Raw genomic sequence first — 27,512 nt, 5'->3', positions numbered from 1 at the left:
GGATTAACCTGAGCCTCCTGTGGTTCAAAGACAGAGGCAGGAAATGGGTGGTGTGATGTGGCATTCCTGACATTTTAGCATGGTTGCTTGCACTCATATCATTTTGCTTAATTGCCATTGTCTCCATTTGCCCTTCATACATGCTTCATAAGGTAACACAGGCAGCCTGGGAGCACAGTTCTCTACTAAGAGATGCACAGGGGCAAATTTGTTCTTTTAAGATGCTAGGCTGGTGACAATAGAAATACAGAACATCTGTTTATTCAGAAAATAATGAATGCAGAATGCTTCCCTGCAGTTATGAGTAAGCTTGGGCCTCAAAAGATATCTTCTTGAGTTAGCAGAGTTCTTCTTAAAAGCACAGTGCCTGATGTTCAGCTACCTAAGTGTAGCTGTGTAGAGCCATTTTAATTACCTGGGCTATCCCACCCAGCTTACAGAAAATCACACATGTCATGTCATACCTGCCAGCCCCATATGGATGTCTTCTATATTCTAAGGCACTGAAAGACCAGTTTTAGACAAGTAAATTCCATCTCCAGTGATATATATGCACTTCATTCTGATGTTAGAAATGCATGTCTCTCAGAAATGGGAGGAAACCCACAGTTTATTTCACACAGATCAGTGAAATTCTGTGAGACTATGAACCTAGTGAATGCAGTTCTGTTAACTGTGGTAATGCTGTGCATGACAAAATTATAATCTGATACATCCTAAGTGGCACAATAACAGAAAAAGTGGGGTTTCTGAGACAGCTGAATGTGAGAAACAACCACCAATGTGAACAAGACTTATTTATTTTTTTCTTCTGATTGTCCTGATGAGCACACATGTGGTATGCTGCAGTGTTGTGCTACTCAGGGTAAATAGCCCAGATATATATATCAGAATGATATTTGGTTATGCACCAATCATTCATCTATCCCTGTTTCCTTTGGAAGGGAGAGCAGTTAGCAGACAAGAAGGGAAGTACATTATTTACCAAAGGCCACTTGGAGTAGATCAATACTGCAGAGTACACTGCTGTCTATGTCTATGCTGTCACTTTGTTATCACTGTTTTATTTGGAACTATAGAAATTAATGCCTTTTTCCAACTTCTGGCAGCCTGGGAAGTATTTGAATCACCAGTAAGAAAACAAAAACTGTCTGTATGCCATTCACAACCTCCCTAAAAAAAAAAAACAAGAGCTTTGTTTAAGCTTTGTTTGTTTTTATAAAAAACTTCCTTTATTTGGTTCATCACCTCTGCTGAAAAGTGCTACTGATTGACTTACCTGTTCTGATTGTACTGTACATTCTGTGTCAGATCCACATTCAGCATAATGAAGTCATGCACGTGGCAGCAGGAGAATGGTTCCTTGATCTCAGCACTGTTTGTTTTACTGGACCATTTCCTCATTCCAATTAGGGCATAATGAGTGACATTGGGAGTTGCTTCAATGTGTTGCAGAATTTGCTTCAGGGAAACATTCCTTTCAGTCCATGTATAGTCACTACAATAATTATGAAAATGTGTTAATTTTAAAATATATAGAGAACATTCAAAATCTCTTTCCACTGAAGAGCAATTCTTAACTGTTGAAGTTGTTATAACTTTCAGGTAGATAACTTCAGTGTTGTCTTACTTTACTATATTTTTTTGTCTCTCACTATAGTTAAAATTATGTGGTGGGGACTGGTATGACAGATCTGTAATTTAGTCTACATTTCTCAAAATATTCACTCAGATATGTAAACTTTTAAAGTTACCTAGATAATATTCCAATGAATCTTGGAGAGCTGCTGACTTGTGCCATAACTTAAGCACAAACTATTAAGATCCTTCTAGCCCACCCCTAGAGTCCATAAATCTCAGTTTTCATTGAGTGTCATTCTCTCTGAAAGTTTGCTGTAAATTCTGCATAGTCTGTTCATGGAATAGATAAAAATATCTAGCACAAACAATACTCTGAAGCAATGAAAACAAAAATGCTAGTTCAGGGATTTGGGGAACTCATAAAGGAGACACACAGACTGGGACTGACAAAAGAGCCAAAGGAAATCAGCTGTACAACTTGCACAAAACTGTCATTTTAGGTTCCCTAGAAAAATCTGGTGAAAAATGGACACGTGAATGTCCATGCTGTCCAGTGTATCAGGGAGGGTTTATAGAGTCTGAAATCTGCAGTCCAAGTAACTCTAGCTTCAACAGCAATGGCTGCAGGGCACATAAATCCTCAGGAGACAGGAATGAACAACAGGAACTACACTACATGCCATGCAAAGACAGATACCTAGGAAAGTACTCTCCTTGGGCAAACACAATTCCCTGCTTTTACAGGGTAGAAGTTGCAGTGTAGCAAAAATTATTTCAAAACTACATGCAGAGAAAGGTTAAAAGAGATCAGATGAAAAAGCATATATTACACTATTTACCTTTTCCTGTCTCCTGAACAATCCACTTCTACTGCATTCCACATAACACAGGAGTCATCTGAAATGACAATGAAAGGCCAAATATCCTGGGGTTTTATCCCCAGCTCTTCCTGCCGATTCCGTTCAAGCTCCAGGTTATGATAAGACAACTCTTTAATCAGGAAGTGTGCAGCACCTGAAACCATGGGCATAAACCACCAGATTAAAAATAGGGGCACAAACTGTTTACTTTTAAGTCAGAAGCCTTTTGAAGTGAATATTTCTGCACAGACAAGGGTATAAATCACTCTGAAGATTTTAACCCCACCACCACCCAGAGCCAACTTGCTTTTTCACTTGCCAAGCAATTGACTTAAAGAACCACATTGGGAAGGATGAAAAATAAGGCCTGACTTCTGTGGTAAAGATTTTCTAGTGTCTTAAGGATTTAGTGACTAATTCTTTTCATGTGACATTATTTGTGTTTGTTAGCATCTCTTAGTGCAAAGAGCTAGAGATGTTGACTGACCAGCTTTCCAGTGAATGACACTGGAAATTGTCCCTGATGATCTACTTTGAATGTTTGTCACTACTGCTGTATATAAGGTGCTCCAGCAGCACAAGCAAAGGGTTGACTATTTCACAGATGTTATATTAGCAGAACCTTCCTGAGGGGTGTACTCAACCAGAGCATCACTGCCCATGCAAATAGCTCACAACTTATTTCCACAAGGAAACAGAGTCATTAACTCCATTTGAGCTTTAACACCCTCAGCTTCTTCAAAGACAATAGAAGAATTAAGTATTTCTAGGGTGCAACTCATTGAGCTTGTTCTAGGTGTCCTGGATTAAGAGAAATGTATCTTCAGCTGTGACACGTTGTCTTCAGAGGGAATCCAGATCACCAGATCAGACATCCTAGCTGCAAGCTGTGGGTCCACATTGCACTGTCAAATAACAACACCAAAAGATCCAAGTTGTGTGTCCACATTTTTTAGAACTTCTTGTTCCACTTACCTACTCCTGCACTGTTGAAAATGCTTGGAAGAACAAGCATGATGTGGTTGGGCCAATACTTCTTATAGATGGCCATTTCATACTCCTTGACAACTAAAACATGCAAATGACTGGCTCCATCCATTGCATGATATAAATTGAAAAGTCCATGTTCATGACGGCCAGTGGTGGGAGTAAAAGTGGGGCTTTTTATGTAATCTTCACTCTGCAGGTAAAAAGAAGTGTGAGCTTATTAATCTGGACAGAAAAAGGAGAAATAGATTCTCCAGGAGAATAAATCAGATCCACTAACACTAGACAAACTGACACATTTTAAACTTCCTTGACAGGAAAATAAACAACTTTTAAAAGAACTGGAAAAAAGAAAACTCTATCATTTAGCTTCATTGACCAATGAGAGTGTGGTGGGTTGGACAGGACTGCTAACCTTGGCCTGCCAAGTGCAGAGGTACCTTGAGGACAGATCTGCAAGAGGATTTAGGTCCATATGATATAGGACTGCAAGAAACACCTTACTCCAAAACTACAGGACAACTCTTCTGAATGGAGCAAGGGAATAGAAAAAGAAGCAAAGGGAGCATAGTCCTTAAATGTCAAAGCCTCAACCAGGTCAGTGGCAGAAGCAAGAAAAGAATCCACAAGGACCCAGTGCAGAGCTCCAACCATGTAGCCAAGCACAAGTTTACTGGGTGAGGGAGAGCAGGACATGTCATTCTTACATTGCTGTTGTGTTGCTGTCTTGGTTCTTCTATTTAAAACTTGAACTGGAGGGTGATATTGATTTATTACTGTTTATTGGAAGCAGCTTATTTTCTGCAGGACAGAAGTGCTATACTGCTTACTGCTGTTCCACAAATTGCTTCAATACTGCAAGCAGTGTGGCCTGAGCAAGGCACAGCTTCACCTTAGATGTGGGCATCAGGGATCTCTGTAAAGGTCAACATTTCTGCACCAGTGTGGTCTCACCTTGAATATTCTGTGCAGTTTTGGGCACCACAATATAAGAAAAATATTAGACTATTAGAGAGTGTCCAAAGGAGGGCAGCAAAGATGGTGAAGAGCTGTGAGGGGAAGCTGTATGAGGAGTAGCTGAGGTCACTTTTTCTGTTCATCCTGGAGGAAACTAAGGGCAAACCTCACTGCAGTTACAGCTTCTTTGTGAAGGGATGAGGAGGGGCAGGCACTGACCTCTTCTCTTTGGTGAGCAGTGACAGGACCTGAGGGAATGGCCTGAATTGTGTCAAGGGAGGTATAGGCTGGATATCAGGAAAAGGTTCTTCCCCCAGAGGGTGGCTGGGCACTGGAACAGGCTCCCCAGGGCACTGGTCACAGCACCAGCCTGACAGAGCTCAAGAAGTGTTTGGACAGTGCTCTCAGGCACATGGTGTGACTCCTGGGGATGGTGCTGTGCAGGGCTAGCAGCTGGACTCAGTGATCCTTGTAGGTCCCTTCCAATTCAGTTATTCTGTGATTCTGTGGTCAGAGCCTGTCAAATATATACCTTCCTACAAGCATGACATGTAATTCTTTATACAGTCTTGAAGCCATAACTAAGATCCTTTGAAAGCATTGTTTTTATATGAAAGTAACTAAGCATTTATGCAGAATAAAACAGGATATTCCACTGCTTTTTCTCTACAGAAAAAAATGCTTTCTCATACTAATGGTATGATAATGAAATAATATCTTTGAGTTTCTTTGCAGGAACTATTCTCACTTTAACATCTTAAACCCATAAACAAAGACCTTTTGTCATAGACAAGATGGTTTATACCAAAGGATCAACCTTGACTCTGACCAAAAGATAGAGCTTTTAGGTGACTCAAAAATTGTTTTCACATATCCCTTTCCAGAAGAAAATACAAGCTTAGCAAAAGGACACCTTCATTGTCTCTTGACAGTAGGAATAGTAGTATAGAGAATACTAATTCAACAAAATTTGAAATTGGTGGTGTCTTTCTCCTATATATGGCCATAAATATAAATTAAAATAATTCAGCTACCTTATCTGTGACTAGCGGTAGCCTCATACTTTCCAACTGTCTTCCTGGTTGGCTAAAGACAAAATGATGCTCCTTTGATTTTGGAATGATAAAATGCAGCTGTATTTCTTCTCCCAGCATAGAATAGGAAAAGGCAAATGCATGCAGAGTGGACTCATAAATCTAAGGATGGAAAAAAATATGATAATTCCAGGTTAAGTCAAACCACAAGGTATCAGTGTAGTTTATATACATTTACAACATTGCTGAACAGATTACAGTCACTAACTGTATGACATTAGATTTAACTTCATTATTCATAAGTGTTAAGTAATATTTCCTAGGCTAGAGCTTACACTAAAAAAATACAGATCAAAGCATTCCCTCTTTTAAAACTGTAGTTTCAGTTTCATCTTGCAGATGGTACCAATACTTACAGGCCCCTCCAGGCTTTCAGAAATAATGGCACATAAAAAACAGTATTTGCAGTACTGACATTTTCTTCCTCACATAGGCAAGAAATTAGAGGGTTATTCTGAGGACTACTCCTGTATCAGAAGTAGCACCTGTTGCACTCACTCAGGTGCAAACTTTTCCACTTAAGCAAAGCTTACTGGGAAAGTAGTTTTAACTGGTAGTACACATGCAGATCACAGCACTGAATAAACTTACACCCTCGTGTAAATGACATGGGTCAGTCCTCTGAGTTCCCCAAACTGCAGCCTAGTCAAGGCAGGCAAACCTCAAGAAATAACAAAATCTGTAAATCAGCTGTATGTGTATACACCCACAAATTCTAAACCGATTAAAATACAGTGAATGTACACAAACTGTGTTTGGGTTGTGTGTGCTTCGGCTTCTGATCTGCAGAGTAACACCTGGAAATCTTTACCTGGTACCTGGGATTGAACCCCATGTACTGATGACACTGCTCACAGTGATGGTAGGTGTTGTATGCTGCATACTTGGACAATCTCATCCTAGTTGTTTGACGGCACGTGTACGTATCTTCCTGTCTCCTGCTCATTGAGCTGTCTGTTAAGAAAATAAACAAATTAAATGTAACATATATTCAAGGCTAGACTGTATTCTCTTGTGACAGACTGTTTCTGTCACTGAAAGCAGCTTCTAGGAAAATGGCAATATAAAACACATACAAAACTACGAATTTATTCTGAGCACAGTACATTTTATAAATTGCTATGTACAGCAAAGAGAACTACAAGGAATTATCTACAAATTCATGATTATGGTAATTCAGTACAGATTTCACATAAGGCTGAGATGTAAGCAATGCCTGATCATTAAAATTTTCATTGTTGTTATTATTGGTAGAATGTTTACAAAAGCAATGAATAGTAAAAAAGAGCCTTATGAGATTTGCCATTCTGTGACAGACAACTCAGTAGATTATGTGAAATTAATTTGGCAGTTTAGTGATGTTGATCCTTTATGTATATCCATATTTTTCAAAGGATACTCTTTTTGAGAGATTGGGGGAAGATGAGGTGTATCTTCTGCTGAAAAAGACTTTGTTATTTAATCTTCCATTCAGATTTTCAGCATCAGATCAGGTTGCTCAAAGCTTTTCCTTGTCATATTAAGTTTCAAAAATCATCAAGAGTGGAGTTTTCATGGGCAACCTGCTCCATGGTTTGACCACTTTTTATTCTGCAAATATTTTTCATACAATCTAATTGTAATCTCCCATATTGCAACTTGTGCCTGTTGTCTCTTGTCCTTATGCTGTGTATCTACAATAGTTTGTTTCTATAAATTCCCATTAGGAAGTTGAAGACAGCATTCAGATGCACCTGCTAGATGTCCCTAGCTGAAATGAACCCAATTCACTCCAATTTTCTCCATATCTTAGTGGCTGCTCACTGGCCTCACTTCTCTATGACAATGTCTTTCTCATATTGGGAAGCCAAAAACTTGACAGAGTACCCAGACGGGCCCTTAGAGTTGCCATCACAGAAGAATAATCACTTCCCTTGACCTGTTGCTAGATTATTAGTAAGCCATTAACCCAGTGGAGAACTGGTGACTCATGTTCAATTGTTGTCAACCAGCACCATCAAGTCACCTTTATCAAAGCTGCTTTCTTAGAGCTGGCCCCAGACTTGTACAGCTGAATAAAGTTATTCTATTCCAAGTGCAAGGGGCACGTTGGGTGAACTGTTCAACAGGGTCCTGTTCCTGAGGTTCTGTGATGTTGTTCACAGGGGTCTTAGGATGAGGGAAGAGACGAGAAAGTTGACTTTATGTTCAGAAGGCTTGGTTTATTATTTTATGATATATATTATATTAGAAGTTATACTAGAAGAATAGAAGAAAGGATTTTGGCAGAAGGCTAACTAAGAATAGAAAATGAATGAATAACAAAGGTTTGTCTCTGACCGAGACAGTCTGGACAGCTGGACTGTGATTGGCCATTAATTAGAAACAACCAGATGAGCCCAATCACAGATCCACCTGTTGCATTCCACAGCAGCAGATAAGAATTGTTTACACTTTCTTCCTGAGGCCTCTCAGCAGCTCAGGAGGAAAAAATCTTAAGGAAAGGATTTTTCTTAATACATGTTGGTGACAAGGTTGCACTTCTCCAGCCTGCCAAGGGCTTTCTGAACAGCAGGGTTTCCTCCCTGCCACCCACTCCCATGGGCCTGTGTATGTCCAGCTGGCTAATTCAGAGCACTAACTCACACATCAATACTCCAGGAATCTAGGTCTGGGCAAGTTCATCTCATGCTTTCCAAACCTAACCTAAAACCTAAAAAATAAACCTATCCATACTTTTAAGTACAAAGCTAACTTAATGCACATAAATCATTGCATTGCTACAGAGCAAGACAATGCTACTTTAGAAAATCATTCAAATGCACAAACTTATTGTGGAATTACAGCTTTTTTAATAAAAGACTATCCACATAATATTCCATAAGTAGTTTATAAGGGTCATACTCTGGTACTTCATCTGGAAAACTTTAAATATTTTTTCACTATTACTTAATCAAAAGCAATTCTGATATTTTAACTCTGTTTAAAATTTAACAGGATTCTCACATTAAAAACAAATGAATGAATACATAGACATGTACCAATCAGGAATTCAAAAATTCTAACCTTCACTGTCTATAGTCTGAAGCTTTGAACAAATCAGACTTGCATCTTCATATTTTGGATCATGGATGGTGTAGTCAAAAGGCATCTTCTTAAATGACTCCAAATCTGGCCACATATCTCCAGGCTGATGGTAGTATTGATCAGATTCTTCTTTCATGTCTATATTATTATTGAAAAATAAGAATTCAGAATTTTTTAAAGCTCTTTATATTGCTATAAATGGTTTTGCTGTACCTATTTTTCCTGCTTCATTTTTTCTTTCATTAGTCTGATGACACAATATCATTATGCACCAAGAGGTAAACTTTTGCACAAATGAGCCTTGCACCTCAATCCAACTCTACCTTTTAAAAATTATCTTCATGTCCTGTCTGACAGAAATACATCTGAAAACACAGATGGCTAATACACTGTAAATAAAGCAAGTTTGGACTAAAATTAAATATTAGAGAGCAGAAACTTCCTTCCCTCCGGTAATCTTGTGTAATAAGAAAATGTGACATTGTTCCTCAGGGTATAAATGTGACAAAATTTCAATGATTCCTTTAATACGCTTTACCACAGAAGTTCATTCCAATTCTACACCGAAGACCAATGGCTGGATATCATTCAATATACATAAATGCTGTCAATCTCTTTCCACAAAAAACAGAGGTATGTTCTTTGCTAAATTCTAAATAATGAATAAAATAATAAAATATTCTTAAGTCATTCTTAAAATATTCGAAGTCTTCTATCAGTTGAAGATCAGAAAATATTTTTCTTAGAGTATTTATATAATGTAAAGCAATTGCAAAGGTGAATAGAATAGAATACACATAGAATATACAGACAACTATATTTCAATTTAGCAAAACAATCTTCTATTGTCTCTAGAATATTTTTATATCAGGAACTTACTAATGTTGATTTCTTCCTCATCATAAACATCCACTTCTGTCAGTCTGATCAGCATTCGGGACAAAATACTGAGGAACTGCAGATAGGCACCCGTTTTCCCTATCTGTAAACATATAAATGAGAGAAAAAAAAAAAGAGTAAAATTTTGCTTTTCATCACGTTAGTTTTCCACATATTCTGGAAATTGTAGCTGTGGTGAAACTGAATATTAATATTCAGGACTTGGATATCTTTGGTATTCGTATATTCCTGGGCATTAATGAAAAATATAATGTTCAACAGTTTTATTCTCTCTGTGCAGGAGCCTAGCCGGAAAACACTTTTTATATCACAGGTCTAATTACAGGCCCAGAGACAAGAATTTTCTCTCCTAATGTTATAGGTTCTACACAGGCAATGAACATTTAAAAATCACACAAGCTCATAAAATTTACAAAGAACTCTCGAATTAGAAGATAACTAAAGAATTATCCCAAGCCTTTCATTTCCATATGATTTACCAGTACACTGCCTGCTACTGAAGTACAGCCACTCTCCTGAGGAGTCAAAGTGGCAACACATCCCCAGGAGAGCTCCTGCTGGCCACTCCTGAAGGGCACGGTATGTGCAACAATGGCCTGTTCTCATGCTGAAAATACAATATTTCCCTTCCAATCTTTTAAAGTTACCTTTTAAAAGCCCATTTTAAAATTATCTTAAAATAGAACTGCTACATATAACTTTCTCTATTCTTTTTCATCCCATCCACACAGTGTATTAATTTTCCCTTCACTACATCAAGAGTATTGCTGGAAGGTGTAAGCCACAGCCAGTGATTTACTCAGTGGGTTGTTCTGTCTTTCACTGGTAGTTTGCTGATGATAACATCAGGTAAATAAGGCCATGTCTATCAGGCAGCTTTAAAAACCATGATACTGTGTGTGTGTGAGGACTGTACGGGGAGGTTAACATGTAGATCAGTTACAACACACTGGACAGCAACTGTCTGATTTCACAGAGTGGAACAGATTTTGGATTAGGTCTACATTACTACTGAATTGAAAACCCAGCTTCAATTCCATTACTGGTAGGACATGTCAGAAGCATAGGGTGTTGGAATTGCTAAACAGAGTATTTAAGTTACTGTTTTCCATCTATGACAAGAAAAATTTTCATTTTCTCTCAACACTTGAGGAAGGGAGGCTTTACATTTGAAGCAAGAGACATTTGTTTTGGTCAAAGCTCATTTTCTGTTGTTTTTCATATCAGACTGCAGTCTGACCAGTTGCTTTGCAAAGGGTGGATGAGGGTCTCATTATCCCTGTTCTCTGCTGAGAATCAAATTGTCAACACTCAACTCTCTGTCATCCTGGAGTAACACAGAAAAAAAGTGACTTCAAACAAAGGAAATGACAGCATGAACTACAGTCAGCCTATGGACCAGATGTTTCTAACTCCCAGTTTTGTTTTTTATGTAAAATCCATTGAAACTAAGGAGAATCTTCTCCTCTGACCCTGGAACAAGGTTCTAAACTTGGCAGCAATGGCTACTCATTAAGGAGCTAAAACAAAACCATCTTATTTCCCCACATCTGAGGCAAACAAAGAAAATACTTTCATTTGTTTTCCTCATGTCGGAAATTACCTTTTTATTCTCTTAGGAACATACTCTTTTAAAGCGCCTCTGATCATCTTTTCATTAAACACAGTGTAGCCTGACATATAAACAGTTTCCTAATTTCAAACAAGAGATCATTTATCAAAAACACACCTGTCTCCTTGATATTAGATATCTATATAAAAATTAGTTCTTAATCTGTTTGAAGTATATACTTAAAATTGTCAACAGAACAACACGCTGAAAACCTTACTTTTTCTCTTTGATATGCATTAAAATTTTATTCTGTCAAACTCATGTATTTTTCTTTCCTTGGGGTCCAGTCTTTGCCAAGGGCTTTTCACGATGTGTGTGGGAGTGATGAGGCTACTGCTGCATGGTGCTGAGATGAAAAGCATCAGTCACCAGGCTAAAGTGTACACAAACTGTAGGGCAATGAGTCAAAAGTGCTGGAAACCACAGGAGGACAAGTGCTACACCACTAATCTGTAATGCATGCACTTGGGCCATGGCATGCAGCAGATCTTCCCCAATCTCTATCTGTCACATTAAAAGTTTCCAATTTAGTACTGTGAGTGTTACGAACTGCTAGATATGAGCAATGCTGTATGTGAAAAGCTGTTGGGAACTTTCAGGAATATCTCCATGTTATTAGAATGTTTCCCTGCCAGAGATTGGGCTTTGCACATGCAGCATTCATATTTGGACTCCATTCACTGCACGTTTGCCTGCATTTGCTGCTCAAGAAATGAACTGGTGAAAGAGAGAACACCTTTTTCAGGTCATTTTGAGATGAAGATTAAAAAAAAAAAAAAAAAAAAAAAAAAAAAAAAGAATGACATCTCATTTATAATCAGCATTTACTCCAGAAGGGAAGAATCTTAAGCAAGTGAACTTGTAGCATACCCAGATAGCTAAACGCACCTCTAAAATTAATTTTACTGTTTCATATGTTAACCATCTTGGGCAAAATGGAATAGCACAGAGACTCTTGGTTTGAAAATACTGAATAACTATAGAAAATCACAACTTCCACATCTCCCCATCTTGCCCCATCTGCCACTACCCCTTTTTCCAGGAGTTTGTGCATTGTAAGTAACTACAAAGAGATCCTGCAAGCAGGGTATGCACACTTTTGAAGCATAATCCTCTGCATAATGGGATCCTGCCCATCCCCTATCTCCTAACTGCAATAAACAGGAGATCTGAAAAGAAACTTTGAAGTGGATACCTGATTGGTCTGCAGCTTTACATGGCTTTAGGGAAGTCAAGCACAATGCTGTGCTGATCCTAACTAGTGACTCTGGGCTAAGCATGATACATTAATAATGACAACAACTGGTAAGGAAGTACTCTGAGCAAGGTTTTTTCCCCCATATCCTGTCTTTGCTCTGGACACCAAAGTTGCAAACAGATTAAAAGACTGAAGGAACCTAGAACTGGGCTGAATTTTTACAAATTCTGAAACAAAATGTATGTGAGAGGGGCCACTATGACAAACAGCTCTACTTTCCAGAAAAAAGGTTCCTCAAACATGTGGCAGTGCTCAGTGCTTTGTAAGATAAGGCACTTGGGGGGCAATATTCCCAAATAATGGTAGCATACTCTAATTTGTTCCTATCTGACTTTGGAAGACAAAAGTCTGAAGAATCAGACTTGGAGGAAGAAAATCCCGGGAGACTAAGAAATAAAAATCTCAAATCCTGTGAAAACTGATGATAACTAGGGAATTTGGGGCCTAATGAGGTTTAGGGGGCTTGTTTCTATTTTCATCCTTAGTGTCACAGATTATTTAACCCTTAAAATACTAAGAATATGCTTACTCTGCAGCTCTTCATTTATGAGGAAGAGGAAGGAATATGAATTCAAATTCTTTCCTGAAGAAAATTTGACATATATATGAAGGTCTAGTTTTTCTATCAAAGACATATATTACCAAAGAGAAGGGGAAAACTCTCCAAAGATTTTGACCACTGAACTCTGCTTGATATCAAACATAGGGTGCAAACCAACTAAGAATCTGAGAGACAGCATTCCAGTGAGATAAACTGCATGTGTCCCTCCATGCATCCATGGAGTGACATTCAAAAGTGCTGTTGTAGAAGGTGTAACAGTAATGAGCTTGGTTTTTTAACTTGTTCCAGATGCTGGATACCAGGACCACTAGAAGTACTTTATTATTCTTACACGTTGGTATAAAGCATCATCTGATTTCAGGCCTCAAATTTGGAGAAATATGGCGAAAGGGGAAATAATTCCATAAGGCTTTTTCTATTCTAATTTCCAGGTAAGACAGTTCTTCACATACCATGAGAGTGGTTTTCAAACTGTGGCCTGTGAATCAATGATGATTTGCAGAAAACATGCTGATGATCCACAGACAGTTGGTCAAATGTTGATGGCTCTTCTCCGTGTTTCCACATGCTACATTCTTCTAAAACACAGCTAATAATAGATATATTAAATATTTCCCTAATATTTTTCTTACATAAGCTGAATGGTATATACTACTCATTGTAATGAGATTTTAATAAAGGTAGAGTAATAACATGGGCAGCAGTTTTCTTCTTCAGGAAGTGTCTGAAGAACATGCTTGCTCCATTCCCTGGATGTGGCGCCACAGGACTGAGCTGTGCTCACCAGCAGCTTCCCCGCTTCAGGAAAATGCCAGTTCTAAACTGTAAAATCCAGTTAAAAGACTGAACCTATGAAACCCTGATTTGCAGTCTGGGGAACTTTAAGATGAATGTTCTGAAGAAAAAATACTTGAGAGAATATAGAATTCCATACAGGCATTTGCATGGGTGTACCAGGGAACAGACACTGAGCCGTAGGTATGGTACATATTGCTCATGGTGATGTATATTAAATTATACTTACTGGCCAATTTGTTTCACTTTGATCCTGTGAGCTAATCACAGACACATTATCCCATACCTATCCAGGTTTTTCTGCATTTCCTAAAGCCTATTGTAAAAATAAAATATTTATTGCCTTCTAAGGTACATAACTGTCCTTGTAAAAATGTGTCAAGTCTTACGGCAAAATATTTTGACCAGTACATAGGGTAAAATATCTCCGTGGGGGAAGGGTGAGCATATTTTGTTTCTAATTTCCCTGACAGTGAAAATTGTCATTTGATTCTCTAATGTGCCTAGTCTTCTGCTCTGTTGATTTCGTATTTTTCATTTTAACCAGAAAATTGCTTCCTGATTTAAATTTTAGTAAAGGAATCGCTGCCTGATAAAGAAAACAAGTAATTACTAATTTTTGGGAAGATACTACTCTGGAAGTCTTGCACTTTGGCTGAGATGTTACCAACATTTAGATATGAGCTGTCTAATAATTGTTTTCATTCCTGCATACACCTCTTGGTGCAGTAAGCATTAAGTCCATATGAAATGTTAATCTACTTTAGGAAGGAAAATTATTTCTTCTCAAAAGAGAAGGATAATTCTAATTTCTGCATAATTTGCTGCTACTATTCCCTTCAAGAAACACTGCATTGTTATACCTTATATCAACCCACATACTTTTAAAGCATTATTTGTTTGGTTTAGGGGTGTTTTAAGTACTTTGGGAGGATAAAATAGCAAAGGTAGAAAAGTTGCTGGATTTTTTCCATGAAGATATAAATAAATTAAGAGATTTCCACGGAATAATAGATGGAAAATTCTATTAAATTAATATATAACCCTTCATTTTCGTATTTAGGAAGAAGATATGAATCTTCTGATTTGATGAGCATGAATTTGTTCTGTGTGAAACAGCTATATTCTTCAGTAAGAACTGAGGAATATAAAATGAATAAACATATAAAAAGCATCCTTTAGGAACTAATCCAACTGTAGGACCCAATACAACACTAGGAAATAACCTGCATTGTGAAGACAGCTGAAAAAGAGATGGAGTTTCAAGTAAAAGAATTGTTACCAAGGCTGAAATTCACAGCTGTACAGAGGGTGAAAAGGAGTCCTATTCTATACTTGGAAAAAAACCAGACATTTGATAGTGAAAAGTGGGCTGACAAATAAACAAGCTTCCTGTTTGGTCATACTTAAATTGCAAATATCAAGTGTGTGAAGCATCAAAACCTTCTCACCATGTGTAGTATGCTGTCAGAAATCTCTGAATGACTCTTCTGAGAGCCACAATTTACATTTGGGACTCAAAAGCAAATGAATGAAACCAAAGAAAAAACTTATTATTGGCTAATCTGAATGTTTAGGATGGCTTTCAGAATCGTATCTTTATGGGGTTTGATGTGAATGCAATATAAAATTCTAAAAGAACTTAGAGCCTGTCATTTTGTTACAGCCTGTCATTTTGGGGTTTTTTTTGGGGATGAAAATGAACATCTCTCTCCACATTGTATTTATTTTTGGGCTGCAGCTGAGTATGAATTTCCATTTCTTGATCACATAACACCTCAATATTTGTCAAACACAAACTATTTAGATCAAAGGAATGGACAGTGAAAAACTGACAATCAGATTGTTTTCTGGAATCCTTCATGAATCAGAGTAACATCTGTGGGAATTCCCAGTATGAAGAGCTCATTTATGCTCCTCTGCTCTTCTGCACCATATATTTAGGTATGCAATGGAAACAATAATGTAACAAATAGCAATATGCAGTTGCTTTTTGCCATGGATGGGCATAGAAGAGGGGATCAAGCTAATTCAGTAACTATCTTTGGATTAATTCTTTGGGTTGATGTTACAGTAACTGGAAACACTTTTGCATTTATCCTGTTTGACTTCTGAGGTTCACAGGAAATGTATCTGCTCTCAGCAGGCACAGTGCTTCTTCCTATCTTGTTGCTCATACTTCAGTAAAACATGAGGCACAATACTACCATTAGCATGTAACATGTGCACTTAACTGGGAGATACCTTGCTCAGAGGTAAGTGCTAAACATTCCTACAGAATTTACACAAGAAAATTCTCAGAACTAGATCTATTTTCATATATATTTTCAAAGTAATGTAAAAAACTCCTGGGTCAGCTACTCATCTTTTAAATACGGCTCTGCTACTTTGAACTGGCCTTCTTGCATGTATTATTTACAGCAGCTTCTATTTCTGTCTGCTGTGCAAAGGAAACAAAATAATTTAATCACAAACTCCCAGCTGCTTTCACATTGATCATAAGAAAGTGGCTTTGTTAAGATCTTTGATCTTTATTTAAAACATAAATGCATATTCAACTTTAACAAACTGAAATTGCACATAAAATCTATCTCTTTAGCAAAGTGTCTTTAAAACATTTTAATGGAGACTAAAGTGAATATTGCTGCAGCTTCCCTGTATTGAAACTCAGGCTAACAGTAAAGAAAGGAAGATATTTCTCATTAGAAGGGATTAGGAAATAAAACATATTTCATTTATTCTCCACAAAAAACCCCACCCCTTCAAGTATGAATAATAATGACTAAATATTTTTTCTGAGATTTTTATAAACCTAAACAAAATAAATCAATGTTTAGGTTTTATAAACCTAAACAAAATAAATCAACCTTGTTCTTTTTACACACCTGTGGTGGCCCGCTCAGCAGCAGTCTCCTTGGGTGAAAGGTGTCCATTCTGCCCTCATTTCTGTTGTTGTAGTCCATATGGATTGGCTTGGGAACCGTCCACTGGCGGTAGTACAGGGACTGCTCCGTGCACGTCATCATCTTGCTCATAAGAGGACGAAAAGAACTGGCCCACATAACAGAATGGTAAGGCAAGAGGGAAGAGGATTTGGGAAGTCCACTGCTGTCTGTAGAAGTAATAATGTCATAAACCAGTTTGGGCAGGAAAACTATGGGAGGCTGTTTTGATGCTTTGGTCATAGAGCATTGAGATGTCTGTAGGATGTAGGAGTTATGAGTAGGTGCAGAGGAGAAAGAAGAGGAGGAAAAAGGTGGGGAGGATGAGGAGGTGATGGAGACTTGAGTACTTTTCATGTTTTGTTTCATATCCAGCTGTTCAGTTACTGGTGGCAAGTGTTTGCTGATTGCTGTTTGTGCCCCCTTGTCTACTTTCTGCTTCTGCCTTTCATAGGTATTTGTAGTTTCTTCAGTGCTGCTACTTAGGGCTTGGGGAGGGGACGACTCAGTGCAGAATGCTGTAATTAAAAGAAAATTTGTATTTCAACACAGTGCAACTATCTCTTTCAACGCCACAGTTGAACAAAACACAACAAATAATCCTCTTGATACATTGTCCAGCAAACATTGCTCCTCTTCTTGCTTTGACCTTCCTTGTACAGGAAGCCATAATGGGACTAGTTTGTAGTATTTGTTTCAATGCAGAAAGTGGCTTTTAAAGTCCTGAAGTACCATAGGAAAGATGTCAGTGATTGCTCTGTCCTCTATTTCCCTCATACATTCCTTGCTGAGGGTGCTTACCAGATACTTTAATCACTCAAGACAAATACAAACTCACTGAAACCATTGTTTAAATGAAGGAAATAAGTATTTCCAGGCTAGTACCCCACCACAGTACAGAAATGTCTACTGTCACAGTACAGACTGACATCTAAAAACAGTCCTCTGAGTCAGCTCTGCTCTGACACCCATGTCTGTGTCACTACAGCACTTAGGCTGATCTAATAAAACCTGGCTGATCTAATAAAACCTCAAGCACCTGGTGCTACATAATGCATTAGTGCACTCACACAGCTTTGGGTCAGCTCAGAGAACATACTGAACTCATGAATGTTGGCCGGGAATATGTGATGTAGATACACCCTGCAGGTAATTGCAGATTTTCTGAAAGCTACATATTTTTCCCCTATATATTTTAACTATTAAGATTTATTGGAAGTTTAACATATGTTAAATGGTTCTGAGCATCTTTAACGCTTAGTGAGAGAGGGCATGCAAATATTTCACAGTCTTTAAAGTGGACAGAGAACTGCTTGTGGAATAAGTCTACAACAAGGTATAAGAAATATCTGCCTAAGGCTGAATACAGATTAAACCAGATTTCCTCCCATGGTGAAAGAACCATTCTGGTTCTCAAAAACCCCCACATTTTGAATGGACAAAGTCAATAGTTTCTCCTTATTTCAAGAAATAGTAAGCTATCTTCTGTCTATTAATCTAAAGTACTCAGTAATAGCCATAAGCAACAAATACAAAAGTGTCACCAGCACTGTGAATGGTTGCAAGTAACACCAGCGTGACAACCCTCAAAATACCAGTATCCAGGGGCACAGAAAAAAGAGAAATAAAAATATTTCTTTAACCATAGATGTACTGAGGGCACAAAGCCATGGGCAGACCACATGGAAGCACCTAGTTTGGGCACCCCATGGCATGTTAATTTTTCAAGCAAGAAAAGATCTTATTCTCTATGCTTCAGAAGTCTAGTCCCTATATTTTCTAGTCATCTTAAGTGATCCCATTAAAATAGGCTTGATCAAAACCTTAGTGATTTATGCCTTTTATTATTTATCAAATAAGCTAAGGTCTCTTTTATGTCCTAAATTTAAATTTACAGAGATGATCTTATGGTCTTACTGGAAGCTTTTGAAGAGAGAGATGAAGATGCAGAGTCATGGGAACGTGATCTTTCTCTTTTCATAGGACTTCTCTTTTCTGAAGTAGAACCTGTTTCATGAATGATAGTCAGGGAAGACAAAATCAAAATATAATTTAGGTAAACCTATAAGTCACAGCTCTATTTTCAAAGTAAGGAAAAGTACAGAAGGGTTTGTGTGGGGTTTGTCCTCATCCTGACACTCTTTCCAGTATGGAGAGTATCTGTTCCCAACACAGAATATTGGATCAGCCTACATTCTAATTTACCTATGCTGACCTGCAATAGCTTCACAAAAATCAGTGCTGCAACCAGGTAACATCTAGGCCTGTCTCAACCACGGTTTCTCTTCCAGCCCATGTCTTACATTCCCCACTAATCCAGCACCAGGGAAAGCAGCAGGCAACAAGCTCTATTTTGTCAGTATGTTTTGAAATTGCCTCCTACCCCACACAGCTTTATGGCCAGATTATATCTCAGCTTTTGGTGACAAAAATCCTCAGGTGGATGGCCATCATTCACTTGAGATCCCTAGCCCAGGCTCCAAAGTTAAAATGCTTGTTTCTGTACAGTTTTAACATGATAAACAGAGACATAAGCACTGCCATCAGCAAATAGACTGTAAGCCTGTCTCACATGTTCTGAGATGGACTCTGGATGATCACACCATACTTCATGGACTAGGAGAGCAGCCATAGGCATCACAGGAGCCCATTTGACTCTCAGATCACATACAATCTCAGCACACTTCAACCAAATGTACAGAACTGCTCATCACAAGGAGTACCCATCACATCTGAGGCAGGCATCTATTGAACACAGTTTGAGTATGACCCCAGGTATTTCATTCCTCTATGAAGAGTCTATATTGGATTAAAGAAAGTATTTTTGTTCAGCTTGTTCTGCTGTCATTTTCAGTGAGTAAGAACTTCCTAGGTGAACTTGGAAGGTAACTGGGTTTCTTCCTCCTCATAGTATAGAAAAGGAAATGAAGGCAAGTTGTTTGAGATTTAAATACTTTACAGGGATAAAAATCCTTTGTTTTCCACAGGCACGATAGATAGTAAAGAAAAGTGTAAAGAACTCATAAATAACTGATAATGTCCATCAATTCTAACTCAAAAAAAAACCCAGAAAGTAATTGTTGCTGGGTAAATTATTGTTGGTTTTTACATATTTGTATGTTCTCAATTGATTTCTTAAGAAATGATGAATTCACAAACTCTACACTGTTAATTTGAATTCATGGGCATTTTCAAGGAGAACTCAGAAGTTTCTATGTTGAGATGTATTTTCTATCCATACTATTTACCATCTTACAAGCTAGGGACAACTCAGCTGTTTCCTTGAAAGGAATCTTTATCACTGACATCCTTGTAAGGACAGGTTCAGTAGCACCAGGAGCTGCCACTGAGGGTAGGGATGCAGTCACTGCTGCTGCTTCTCAGACTCTCTCCCCTGCTGGGGAGGGAGAGTGCAGAAGGTCCTCAGAACAGTGAGTGTAACCTGGTGTTCCTCCTCGAGCTCCACTTTGTGACTGTCAGAACATACAGAGCAAAGGAGGAACACAGGAGGGAGCCAGAAAACAGAAAGAGATTAACAGCAGTAGAACTGCAAGTTAAAATGCATCAGCAGTAGAAGGGTGAGGAAACAGAGGTTCAATGAGATCAAACAAAACTAAGGAGCAGAGCTCACTCAGACTAAAGTGAGAAAACCTCACCCATACATTTCTGCTTTTGCTAATCATTTTCAATGATTTTACAACTTCTTTTATTACCAGTAATAAAAAATACCTTCTGTTGCTATTTCTTCATCTTCATTGTCAGTACTGCTAAGTTTCTCTGGGTCACTTTCTAATACATCATTCACAACTGGTTTCTCTGTGTGAATTTCTGAGCTCACAAAGTATGCTGCCAAACCAAGTTCTTGCTCCAGGCTTGTCCGTACCAAAGAAGATGAATTTATCAAACGTAGGTCACAGTATCTCAGTGATCTGGAGAGAAACAGGGGGAGCTACTATGAAAACTCACTGTGATCTACTGCCTTATCTCTTTGAGAAAAACAGCCAAAGGGGAATTTTTTCACAATTTGCTTCCATGAGGGATGAGATAGAACACAGTATTTTGTGCTTAACAAGTTTACCACTGTGATGCATGCACTTTTCTTTCTCTTAACCCAACTACACAACTGAATTTACTGCACTGAACATTAGAGTCTTCATAAGAAAATGAATAATCATTTGGATTCTAAACATAACACACACACAACAGGATTCAGTTGAACATACAAAAGCATTCAATGCCCCAGGGCATCCTGTCTCTCTTCCAGCTGCCATTCCAGAAGCCACTCCACACATCCTGGGACACACATACAACCATCATCAGCAGATTTCTCAGCTACCCTAAGAAACCTAAGCAGCTATACTTTTTTTTTTTAACATACCAATTCTCTCCTCTAAACTGGGATAACTCTCATAATATTTTTGGAGCTATTTACATCTTGCTATAAACAGACATTTATTATCAATGATATGGAGTTTGTATTTATGATATAAAAACTGTGCCAAAAATGGCAAAGACACCCCTTGACACTGAAATCTGTTCTCCTCTCACACAAGTAATCACAGTTAATCTTTAGCTATTTGATAAGCTTTGGGAAAGAGTGGATCTTCTTACCGTGGCAAAGACTCCCCTTGTGGATCCATCCCACTGAAAATCAATATGCAAGGCAAACCTTCCAATTCCAAATAGGTCTGTGGCCTCCAGTCTACATCCTCAATCTTCTGCCAGATCTGTACAAGGTAGAGAAACCCTGTTGGACATATCTATATGCTGGACTTATCTATAACTTTATAATAGTTTATAGATACATATATATATATATATATATTTGAGATATATCTGTATCAAACAAAAGGATAGAAAGACATACTTTATCATCCATTATAATAATCCACTTGTACAGTGGAAGAGAAGCCACAGAGAGCAGAGCCAAATTCAAAGCAGATAGCACTCACAGTTTCTAGAGCATTACAGGCAGCAATCTGCCTGCTGTTAGTCTGAACACATTGGGACAGTATGTTCCAGCCTGAAAAGCCTCCCAGCTTCCAAGCTGCAGAGATAGCACTGAGACCAGGGCATATGACAAATGTGGCACAATGGAGAGTAAAGCTGAGCAGAAGTTTTGAGGGAGAGAAGAGAATACAGAGGCTTCTTGAGGCAGATAATATATGGAGGTCTGAGTCCAAGGAAGAAAATAAGCTAGAAATGAGACTTCTTCACCTTAGAGGAACAGGACAAAGCTGGAAGTGTTCAACACACACCTATTTACAACTCTCTGGAGTCTCCCACTCTCCCCTAAAGCTATCAGTTTTCCTGGTAACTTTATGAGAAATCTGACAACTCCATATATTGTTTGACTGCTCAGCCTCAGGCTATATTGTTTTACTCACCAGTCAGTCCTTCCTGCTGTAAGACTGATCTACAGATAAGGAGTATCTATGGTATGATCAACAGTACAACAACTCGCCTCTGACATCTGCTCATGTTCCACTCTATACATGTCAGAGAACATAATCAGGATGTGACTCAGAACTAATACTGATTTTTCAGAGAAAGTGATGCCTAACTAATAGAAGAATGAGATCAGCATTAGGCTCTGGATCTCAAATGACTTCATCTAATGTATTGGATCAAACAGAGTAAACAGTACAACATATATATATATATATTACAACATTCTAGAGGAAATACATTTTTGCTTTGGTGATCAGAAGATGGTAATTTTATGAAGAGCAAAGGATGCTTTTCTTTAAACAAATGACCCATGATTCTGGACTTCAAGGATATAAATTAATTCATAAACCAAAACATGATTCAGAAAGCATAAAATCCCAAACTGTGAACACCAGGGTGCTCTAGGATCCATAACTACCATCACTGTTCAAGCAAATAGGTCTTCCTGTCCCCTGCTGGTGACAAGAATAATTTAACTATCAACTAGTCACTGATTGAAATCTTTTTGCACTGTGATGTTTTTGTGAGAAAATTCAGCTAAAACTGAACATTTTATTTGGCTTTTTAATGTATTTCTCATAGTCCCCTTAGATAAAAGCATTTCAGCTGTTTCTGAGGGTTGCTACTGGAAGTCAAGTGCTAACTGTATTAGTTAATATTTCACTGAGCATTAACCGCAGGCAGGACAGGAAAGGTGTCACAGACAATATGTGTAAAAGGTAAAAGTCATGCTACTCACGGCAGTTTTTGGTTTTTTTTTTACTTTAAGACTCCACACTTCAGCTCATGGCTACAACTGTCACCAGAAAAGTCTCCCCACCCACCCATCTGAGGAAGCTTCCCAGCACATGCCATTCTGCAATTTACCTTTAATTGTTCCACAAAGTGCTTCCCGATTGTGATTCCCGAATTGGGATTTCCCAGGATTATTTCAAAGTTATCTTCAAGGGCTAGTCTTTCCCTTACATTATACAGACGTTCATATGCCACTGCAGCCAGAGGGATACATGGAATTCTCAACACTACCATGAGGCCGTGGCCACTAGGACATTGCCTTGAAGAGTTTATTAGATTTTGGGTGATTTCCAGAGTTTCAACTGAGGTGTAATTCTTCATCTGAGAAAGACCACACACTGCCATCATAGCTGCAGAGTAGTGTTGGATGAGGACAAAAGTCCTTATCACTGCACTGTGTAATCTGGGGAACCTGAAATAAATGGTGAATTAAAGAGTATTAAAGGGTGACATGAAAAAGCTATGTTTTGCAAAATACAGTAAACTCAGGATTTTCTCCTGTAACAAATCCTTCATATCTACTATAGAACAGAATCTCATCAATTGCAGTTGTACAGTATTTGCAAGGCATCATTTCACAATCAGAACTGGTGTCTTCATTTCTCTTCATAAATATTTACTAAGCAAATAGTCCAGAAAGGTTACATCACTTTAGTTTATCCATACCTTACTGCTGTTACAAAATTTATCACACAGTATTAGCTGAAGCACTCAGTAATATCATCACTCAAAATGACATTCTCTTATCAATAAGAATAGTATTCTTAATTGTGTGCCATTCTTAAGGGGCAGAGAGAGATTGGGTGTTTCTCTTGTTTTCCTACAGAAGCCCTGAACCAACTCACTCTTGTGTTCAAGAGGACTGAATATGTAGGCAGCAACCAATGAGCACTCCAACTTCCCAAGGCCAGCTACACCCTGTCTCAATCCCCAGTTTATGGAAAGGTGATGCATGGATATCCAATAGCTTTCTGTGTTCTGATTTTCAGAAATGAAACCCAGGTGCACAGTAAAAAGAGTGCTTGCTATGGCTTGCTCAGAAAAGTGACTATGGCTTGCTCTGAAGTTTTTATTTCTGATTTATGTGTACCTGCCACAGTGATATATCTGACTTCTCTGTGTTCCAAGTGCAGTACACACAAAATCAATATCAGCCAGGGTCAGCAAGTGATAATATTGGACAAAAGTGAGAACACATTTAAAATTATGTGATGATACAATGGTAGATTATTACAATATAGAGGAGTTACAGGTCACAACAAGAACACATTGTAAATTGGGCTAAGCAGTGTGCATGCTCATAGTAAGAGACAGCCTTAACTGATGGCACTGCAGGCCCAGTATATACTAAACACATAGGAGAAAATAAGAACAGGTGAAATGCCTTGTGCATATGTAAATGATGTGTAAGACAGAGAGAAGCAAAATAAACAAATAAATAAAATGGTCTTCGAGCTAATAACTCAAGGCCCTAAAAAGGACTTCCTAAGTTTCCCATGTTAAACAAAGGAGGGCCCCATACCTCTTTCCCAAAGCCATGGCCATTGTTTCGAAAGAGCTGTCGTACCGAAGCAGAGGAATACTGTGTCCAGAGAGGGTGGACTCAATGAATTCTGACAGTCCAAAGTATTTCTTGTTTTCGTGGTATAAATCTACACCCTAGAGCAAATGAAGCAATAAAAATACAAGGACAAAGTCTATCAATAATTAATTTACGAGTGATTAACCACTGGTATCTTGATATACTTACAATCACATTCTCTAATAAACATACATCTACTCAGACATATTAAAACAAGAAGAGAAATAAACAGAATTAGTTATTTTGAGAGAATGAAAATTTGACCCAATTTTTCCTCATTTCTTTCTCTCTCCCCACATATCCATACACACAGACCAGCTATATGGACTAAATATGCACATATATGAAGAAAATCCATGTATGTACATATATTTATGCAGTAATGCACTAGAGACAGAACTGAAGATTATTTCCCTGTATGTAGCTCAAAAATATTTAGCAGAACTATTAAGGTTTATGGAAAATATAAAAGGAATAAAGAAAAAGAAAGCTAGAAAGGATAAGAAAAGGAAAAATGTACTTGCCACAGACTGAACAGGATGCCATGCAAACTTCACTCTTGTTTACAAAAATCATGGGGACTTCACTGTTTTATCAAGCAAATAAATGGAAAATAACTTATGAAAAGCTCAGAAAAGCACCTCAAAGCATCCATCTTACATTGCTGTATGAAGAAGGCCAGTGGATCTCATTGTAAGGGCTGATGTGAGTATGCTGGGTCTGCAGTGCGTAGGGGAAGGAAGTCACATGGAGGGTCACAATATTTGGTGCCTCTTTCACCTCCCTGCAGTTCAACAGTCTATCAACAAGTCCTGTCGACAGTTCTGTTTGAGGATAGAGACTATGCACAGCACTGCAAAAAAAGAAACCCAAAACTCTCCAAAGTGATCAGCAAAAGGGAATATTTGTATCAGTGGAGCAGCTTAAATCTGGATGTGAAATCAAAGTTAAAGGAATTTAGGACTCTTCTTTTACCCTGAAATTGGTGCAGAGAAGAAAATGCAAATTATTTCACTGCAAGTAAAAATTTCTTTGAGTCTGATAAGCTCTCTAACTAGCAAATTATCAATCCCTTGCAGCTACCAGAATATGAGAGATAAAGTAGGAAAGGAAGCTAACGTGGAAGTTACCAATAGACACGTAGTCCTGTAGTAGCTTTGGTCAGATTATTAGTGCTGCCCTTAACAAAGGAGAATTCTAACCTTCAAAAATCAAGATAGAAAAGTACAGATGATAAGTCAGTATGAACAAAAAAGAGAAAAAATGAAGAACAGTTATTCTTACAGGAAATCACAGTATCACAGAATACTGACAGTCAATTCCTTGCTCTTGTGCAAAATTTCAGTCCAAATTCATGCTATTTAATTTTTGGCATTTACCTGCCTATGTATCTTTATTAGATACAAAACAGAGTTAAGCAGCAACATAGGTACTTCCCTACCACTCAAGGAATAAAAGAATAAATGCCTCAAAGGCTGGACAGCTGTAAATGTCCATGTAAGTTCCTAAGATAGGGGAGCTGAACAGGAAACCCTCAGATGCAGTTTCACTGAAAGTCGTCATTGCTAACCAGTGTAAAAGACAAGACCTCACTTCATTCACAAGCAAGATTCCAGTGTTTGGTTTCAGAAACACTACCACGATCCCAAAGTTGGAATATGTTGGTGTTTCTGGAGTTCAGAATGTTTTCCAACCTCCCCAAGAGCCTCAGAACCAGACAGCAAAAGCAGCCCCACTTCTCAGCTGGCAGATTGTTGAGAATCTATGGAAACAGAGCTCTGTGAGGGAATTATGTGAGGGAGCTGATGGGGAACTTGGTAAACACTGGACAGGAACATTTCTCCATCCCTCAGAACTCTACCTGGCATCACTAAGACTCCTCAGAAACTTTCACTTCTTACAAATCACTGAAATTGGATAGAAAAGAACTGCAAAACTTCCAGTCAGTTAAAAAAATAGGCTGCTGTGTTGGCTCACTAGCTTTCTACTCACTGGGTTGAGGTTTTGCAAATTTTACAGTCCAGAGGACAATAACAGAGAATGAAGAGCTCTGTGTACTTTCACAGGAAGCTTTTCCCTGAACAAAGGACAAACAGCCAAAGCAACAATAGCTGTGGCTGAAAGTAGATAAGAATGGGGAGCAAAAAAAGCTGAAATGTTCCACTGAGGCACAATATAATAAGCAGGGTAAGAATAAATCATGAAGGACCTTAAAACATGTTTATTCAATGCATGGGGAGGCAGAGTTAGCAGAAAGATGAAAACAAAGATGAAGGAAGAGATTAATCTGAAAACTAATCTTGAGAGATAATGCAGATAATACTAATTTCTCTAAAAACAAGTTACAGTTTTCTTACCTCATTAGATCCCAGTGTGCGTGATCATGGATTAGGACAAACAGTGTGTGTGGATTCTGCATAGAGTTTTGTAAAAAGATTTTGAATTTAATTTGGGCTTCTGCATCTAGTTTCATAACATACTGTTCCACCCTCTGCTTGGTAAGGTGTTCCTTTTCTAATCCAAGTTCTAGTAATATACCTAAAAGAACAGAACAAGTGTCAGTATTTCTGGATATGAATACATCTAAGAATGTTGTGTAAATCTAAAATAAAGCTAACTAATGAGCACCTGAATGCCAGAGATGAAACAAAGTCTGTTGGTAAGTCACTTCGGAGGGTGGAACACAAATCAAGAAATCAATTTTCTCGAAGGAACCCAAATCAAGATTTTGAGTGCTGGAGTCAGCAATTGAGCAAATATGAGACAGCAATTTCTGAGCCACTGCCAGCTGGAATGGACGAATTTGATGTCGTTCAATCTCATAACCTGGAAAAAGGCAAAATTCTGTTTAGATATATGCCCAAAGTCTAATCTAATGTAAAATGTTAAGAGTCTGGCAAAGAATAACTGATCTACTCTTTAAAGTATTTTGCTTATTTACAGGAGTTCATTTATGAAAATCCATAGAGAATATGCAAAGAAATCTTTCTGCATTTGGACTTACTGGTCCTGTAGAGTGTCTGAGACCTGAAGGTGAATTTGAACAATAGCATTCTGCTACCAGAGAAGT

At 38.1% G+C, this 27,512-nt stretch overlaps 1 protein-coding gene across 3 annotated transcripts in view; it reads right to left on the bottom strand.

Moving 5' to 3' along the window:
- GREB1 (growth regulating estrogen receptor binding 1) overlaps positions 1-27,512 on the bottom strand; it is an 87,844-nt gene that overhangs the window by 7,354 nt on the left and 52,978 nt on the right. For 2 of the 3 annotated variants that reach the window (XM_059842888.1, XM_059842889.1), the window contains exons 14-29: positions 27,071-27,268; positions 26,800-26,980; positions 25,103-25,295; positions 24,383-24,519; positions 22,933-23,272; positions 21,226-21,341; positions 20,344-20,543; positions 18,532-18,621; positions 16,558-17,132; positions 9,425-9,527; positions 8,525-8,683; positions 6,291-6,433; positions 5,420-5,581; positions 3,417-3,621; positions 2,421-2,595; positions 1,280-1,498 (exon numbers count right to left, since the gene is read on the bottom strand). In XM_059842888.1, coding sequence (XP_059698871.1) covers positions 1,280-1,498; positions 2,421-2,595; positions 3,417-3,621; positions 5,420-5,581; positions 6,291-6,433; positions 8,525-8,683; positions 9,425-9,527; positions 16,558-17,132; positions 18,532-18,621; positions 20,344-20,543; positions 21,226-21,341; positions 22,933-23,272; positions 24,383-24,519; positions 25,103-25,295; positions 26,800-26,980; positions 27,071-27,268 — 3,196 coding nt within the window. Of the gene's footprint in view, positions 1-985; positions 1,174-1,279; positions 1,499-2,420; positions 2,596-3,416; positions 3,622-5,419; positions 5,582-6,290; positions 6,434-8,524; positions 8,684-9,424; positions 9,528-16,557; positions 17,133-18,531; positions 18,622-20,343; positions 20,544-21,225; positions 21,342-22,932; positions 23,273-24,382; positions 24,520-25,102; positions 25,296-26,799; positions 26,981-27,070; positions 27,269-27,512 lie in introns of all 3 variants that reach the window. The other variant, XR_009485969.1, reaches the window with a different exon arrangement.

The sequence above is a fragment of the Haemorhous mexicanus genome, chromosome 3, assembly GCF_027477595.1.
Source record: "Haemorhous mexicanus isolate bHaeMex1 chromosome 3, bHaeMex1.pri, whole genome shotgun sequence".
NCBI lineage: Eukaryota > Metazoa > Chordata > Aves > Passeriformes > Fringillidae > Haemorhous > Haemorhous mexicanus.
This window is presented reverse-complemented; position numbering and strand designations above follow the sequence as displayed.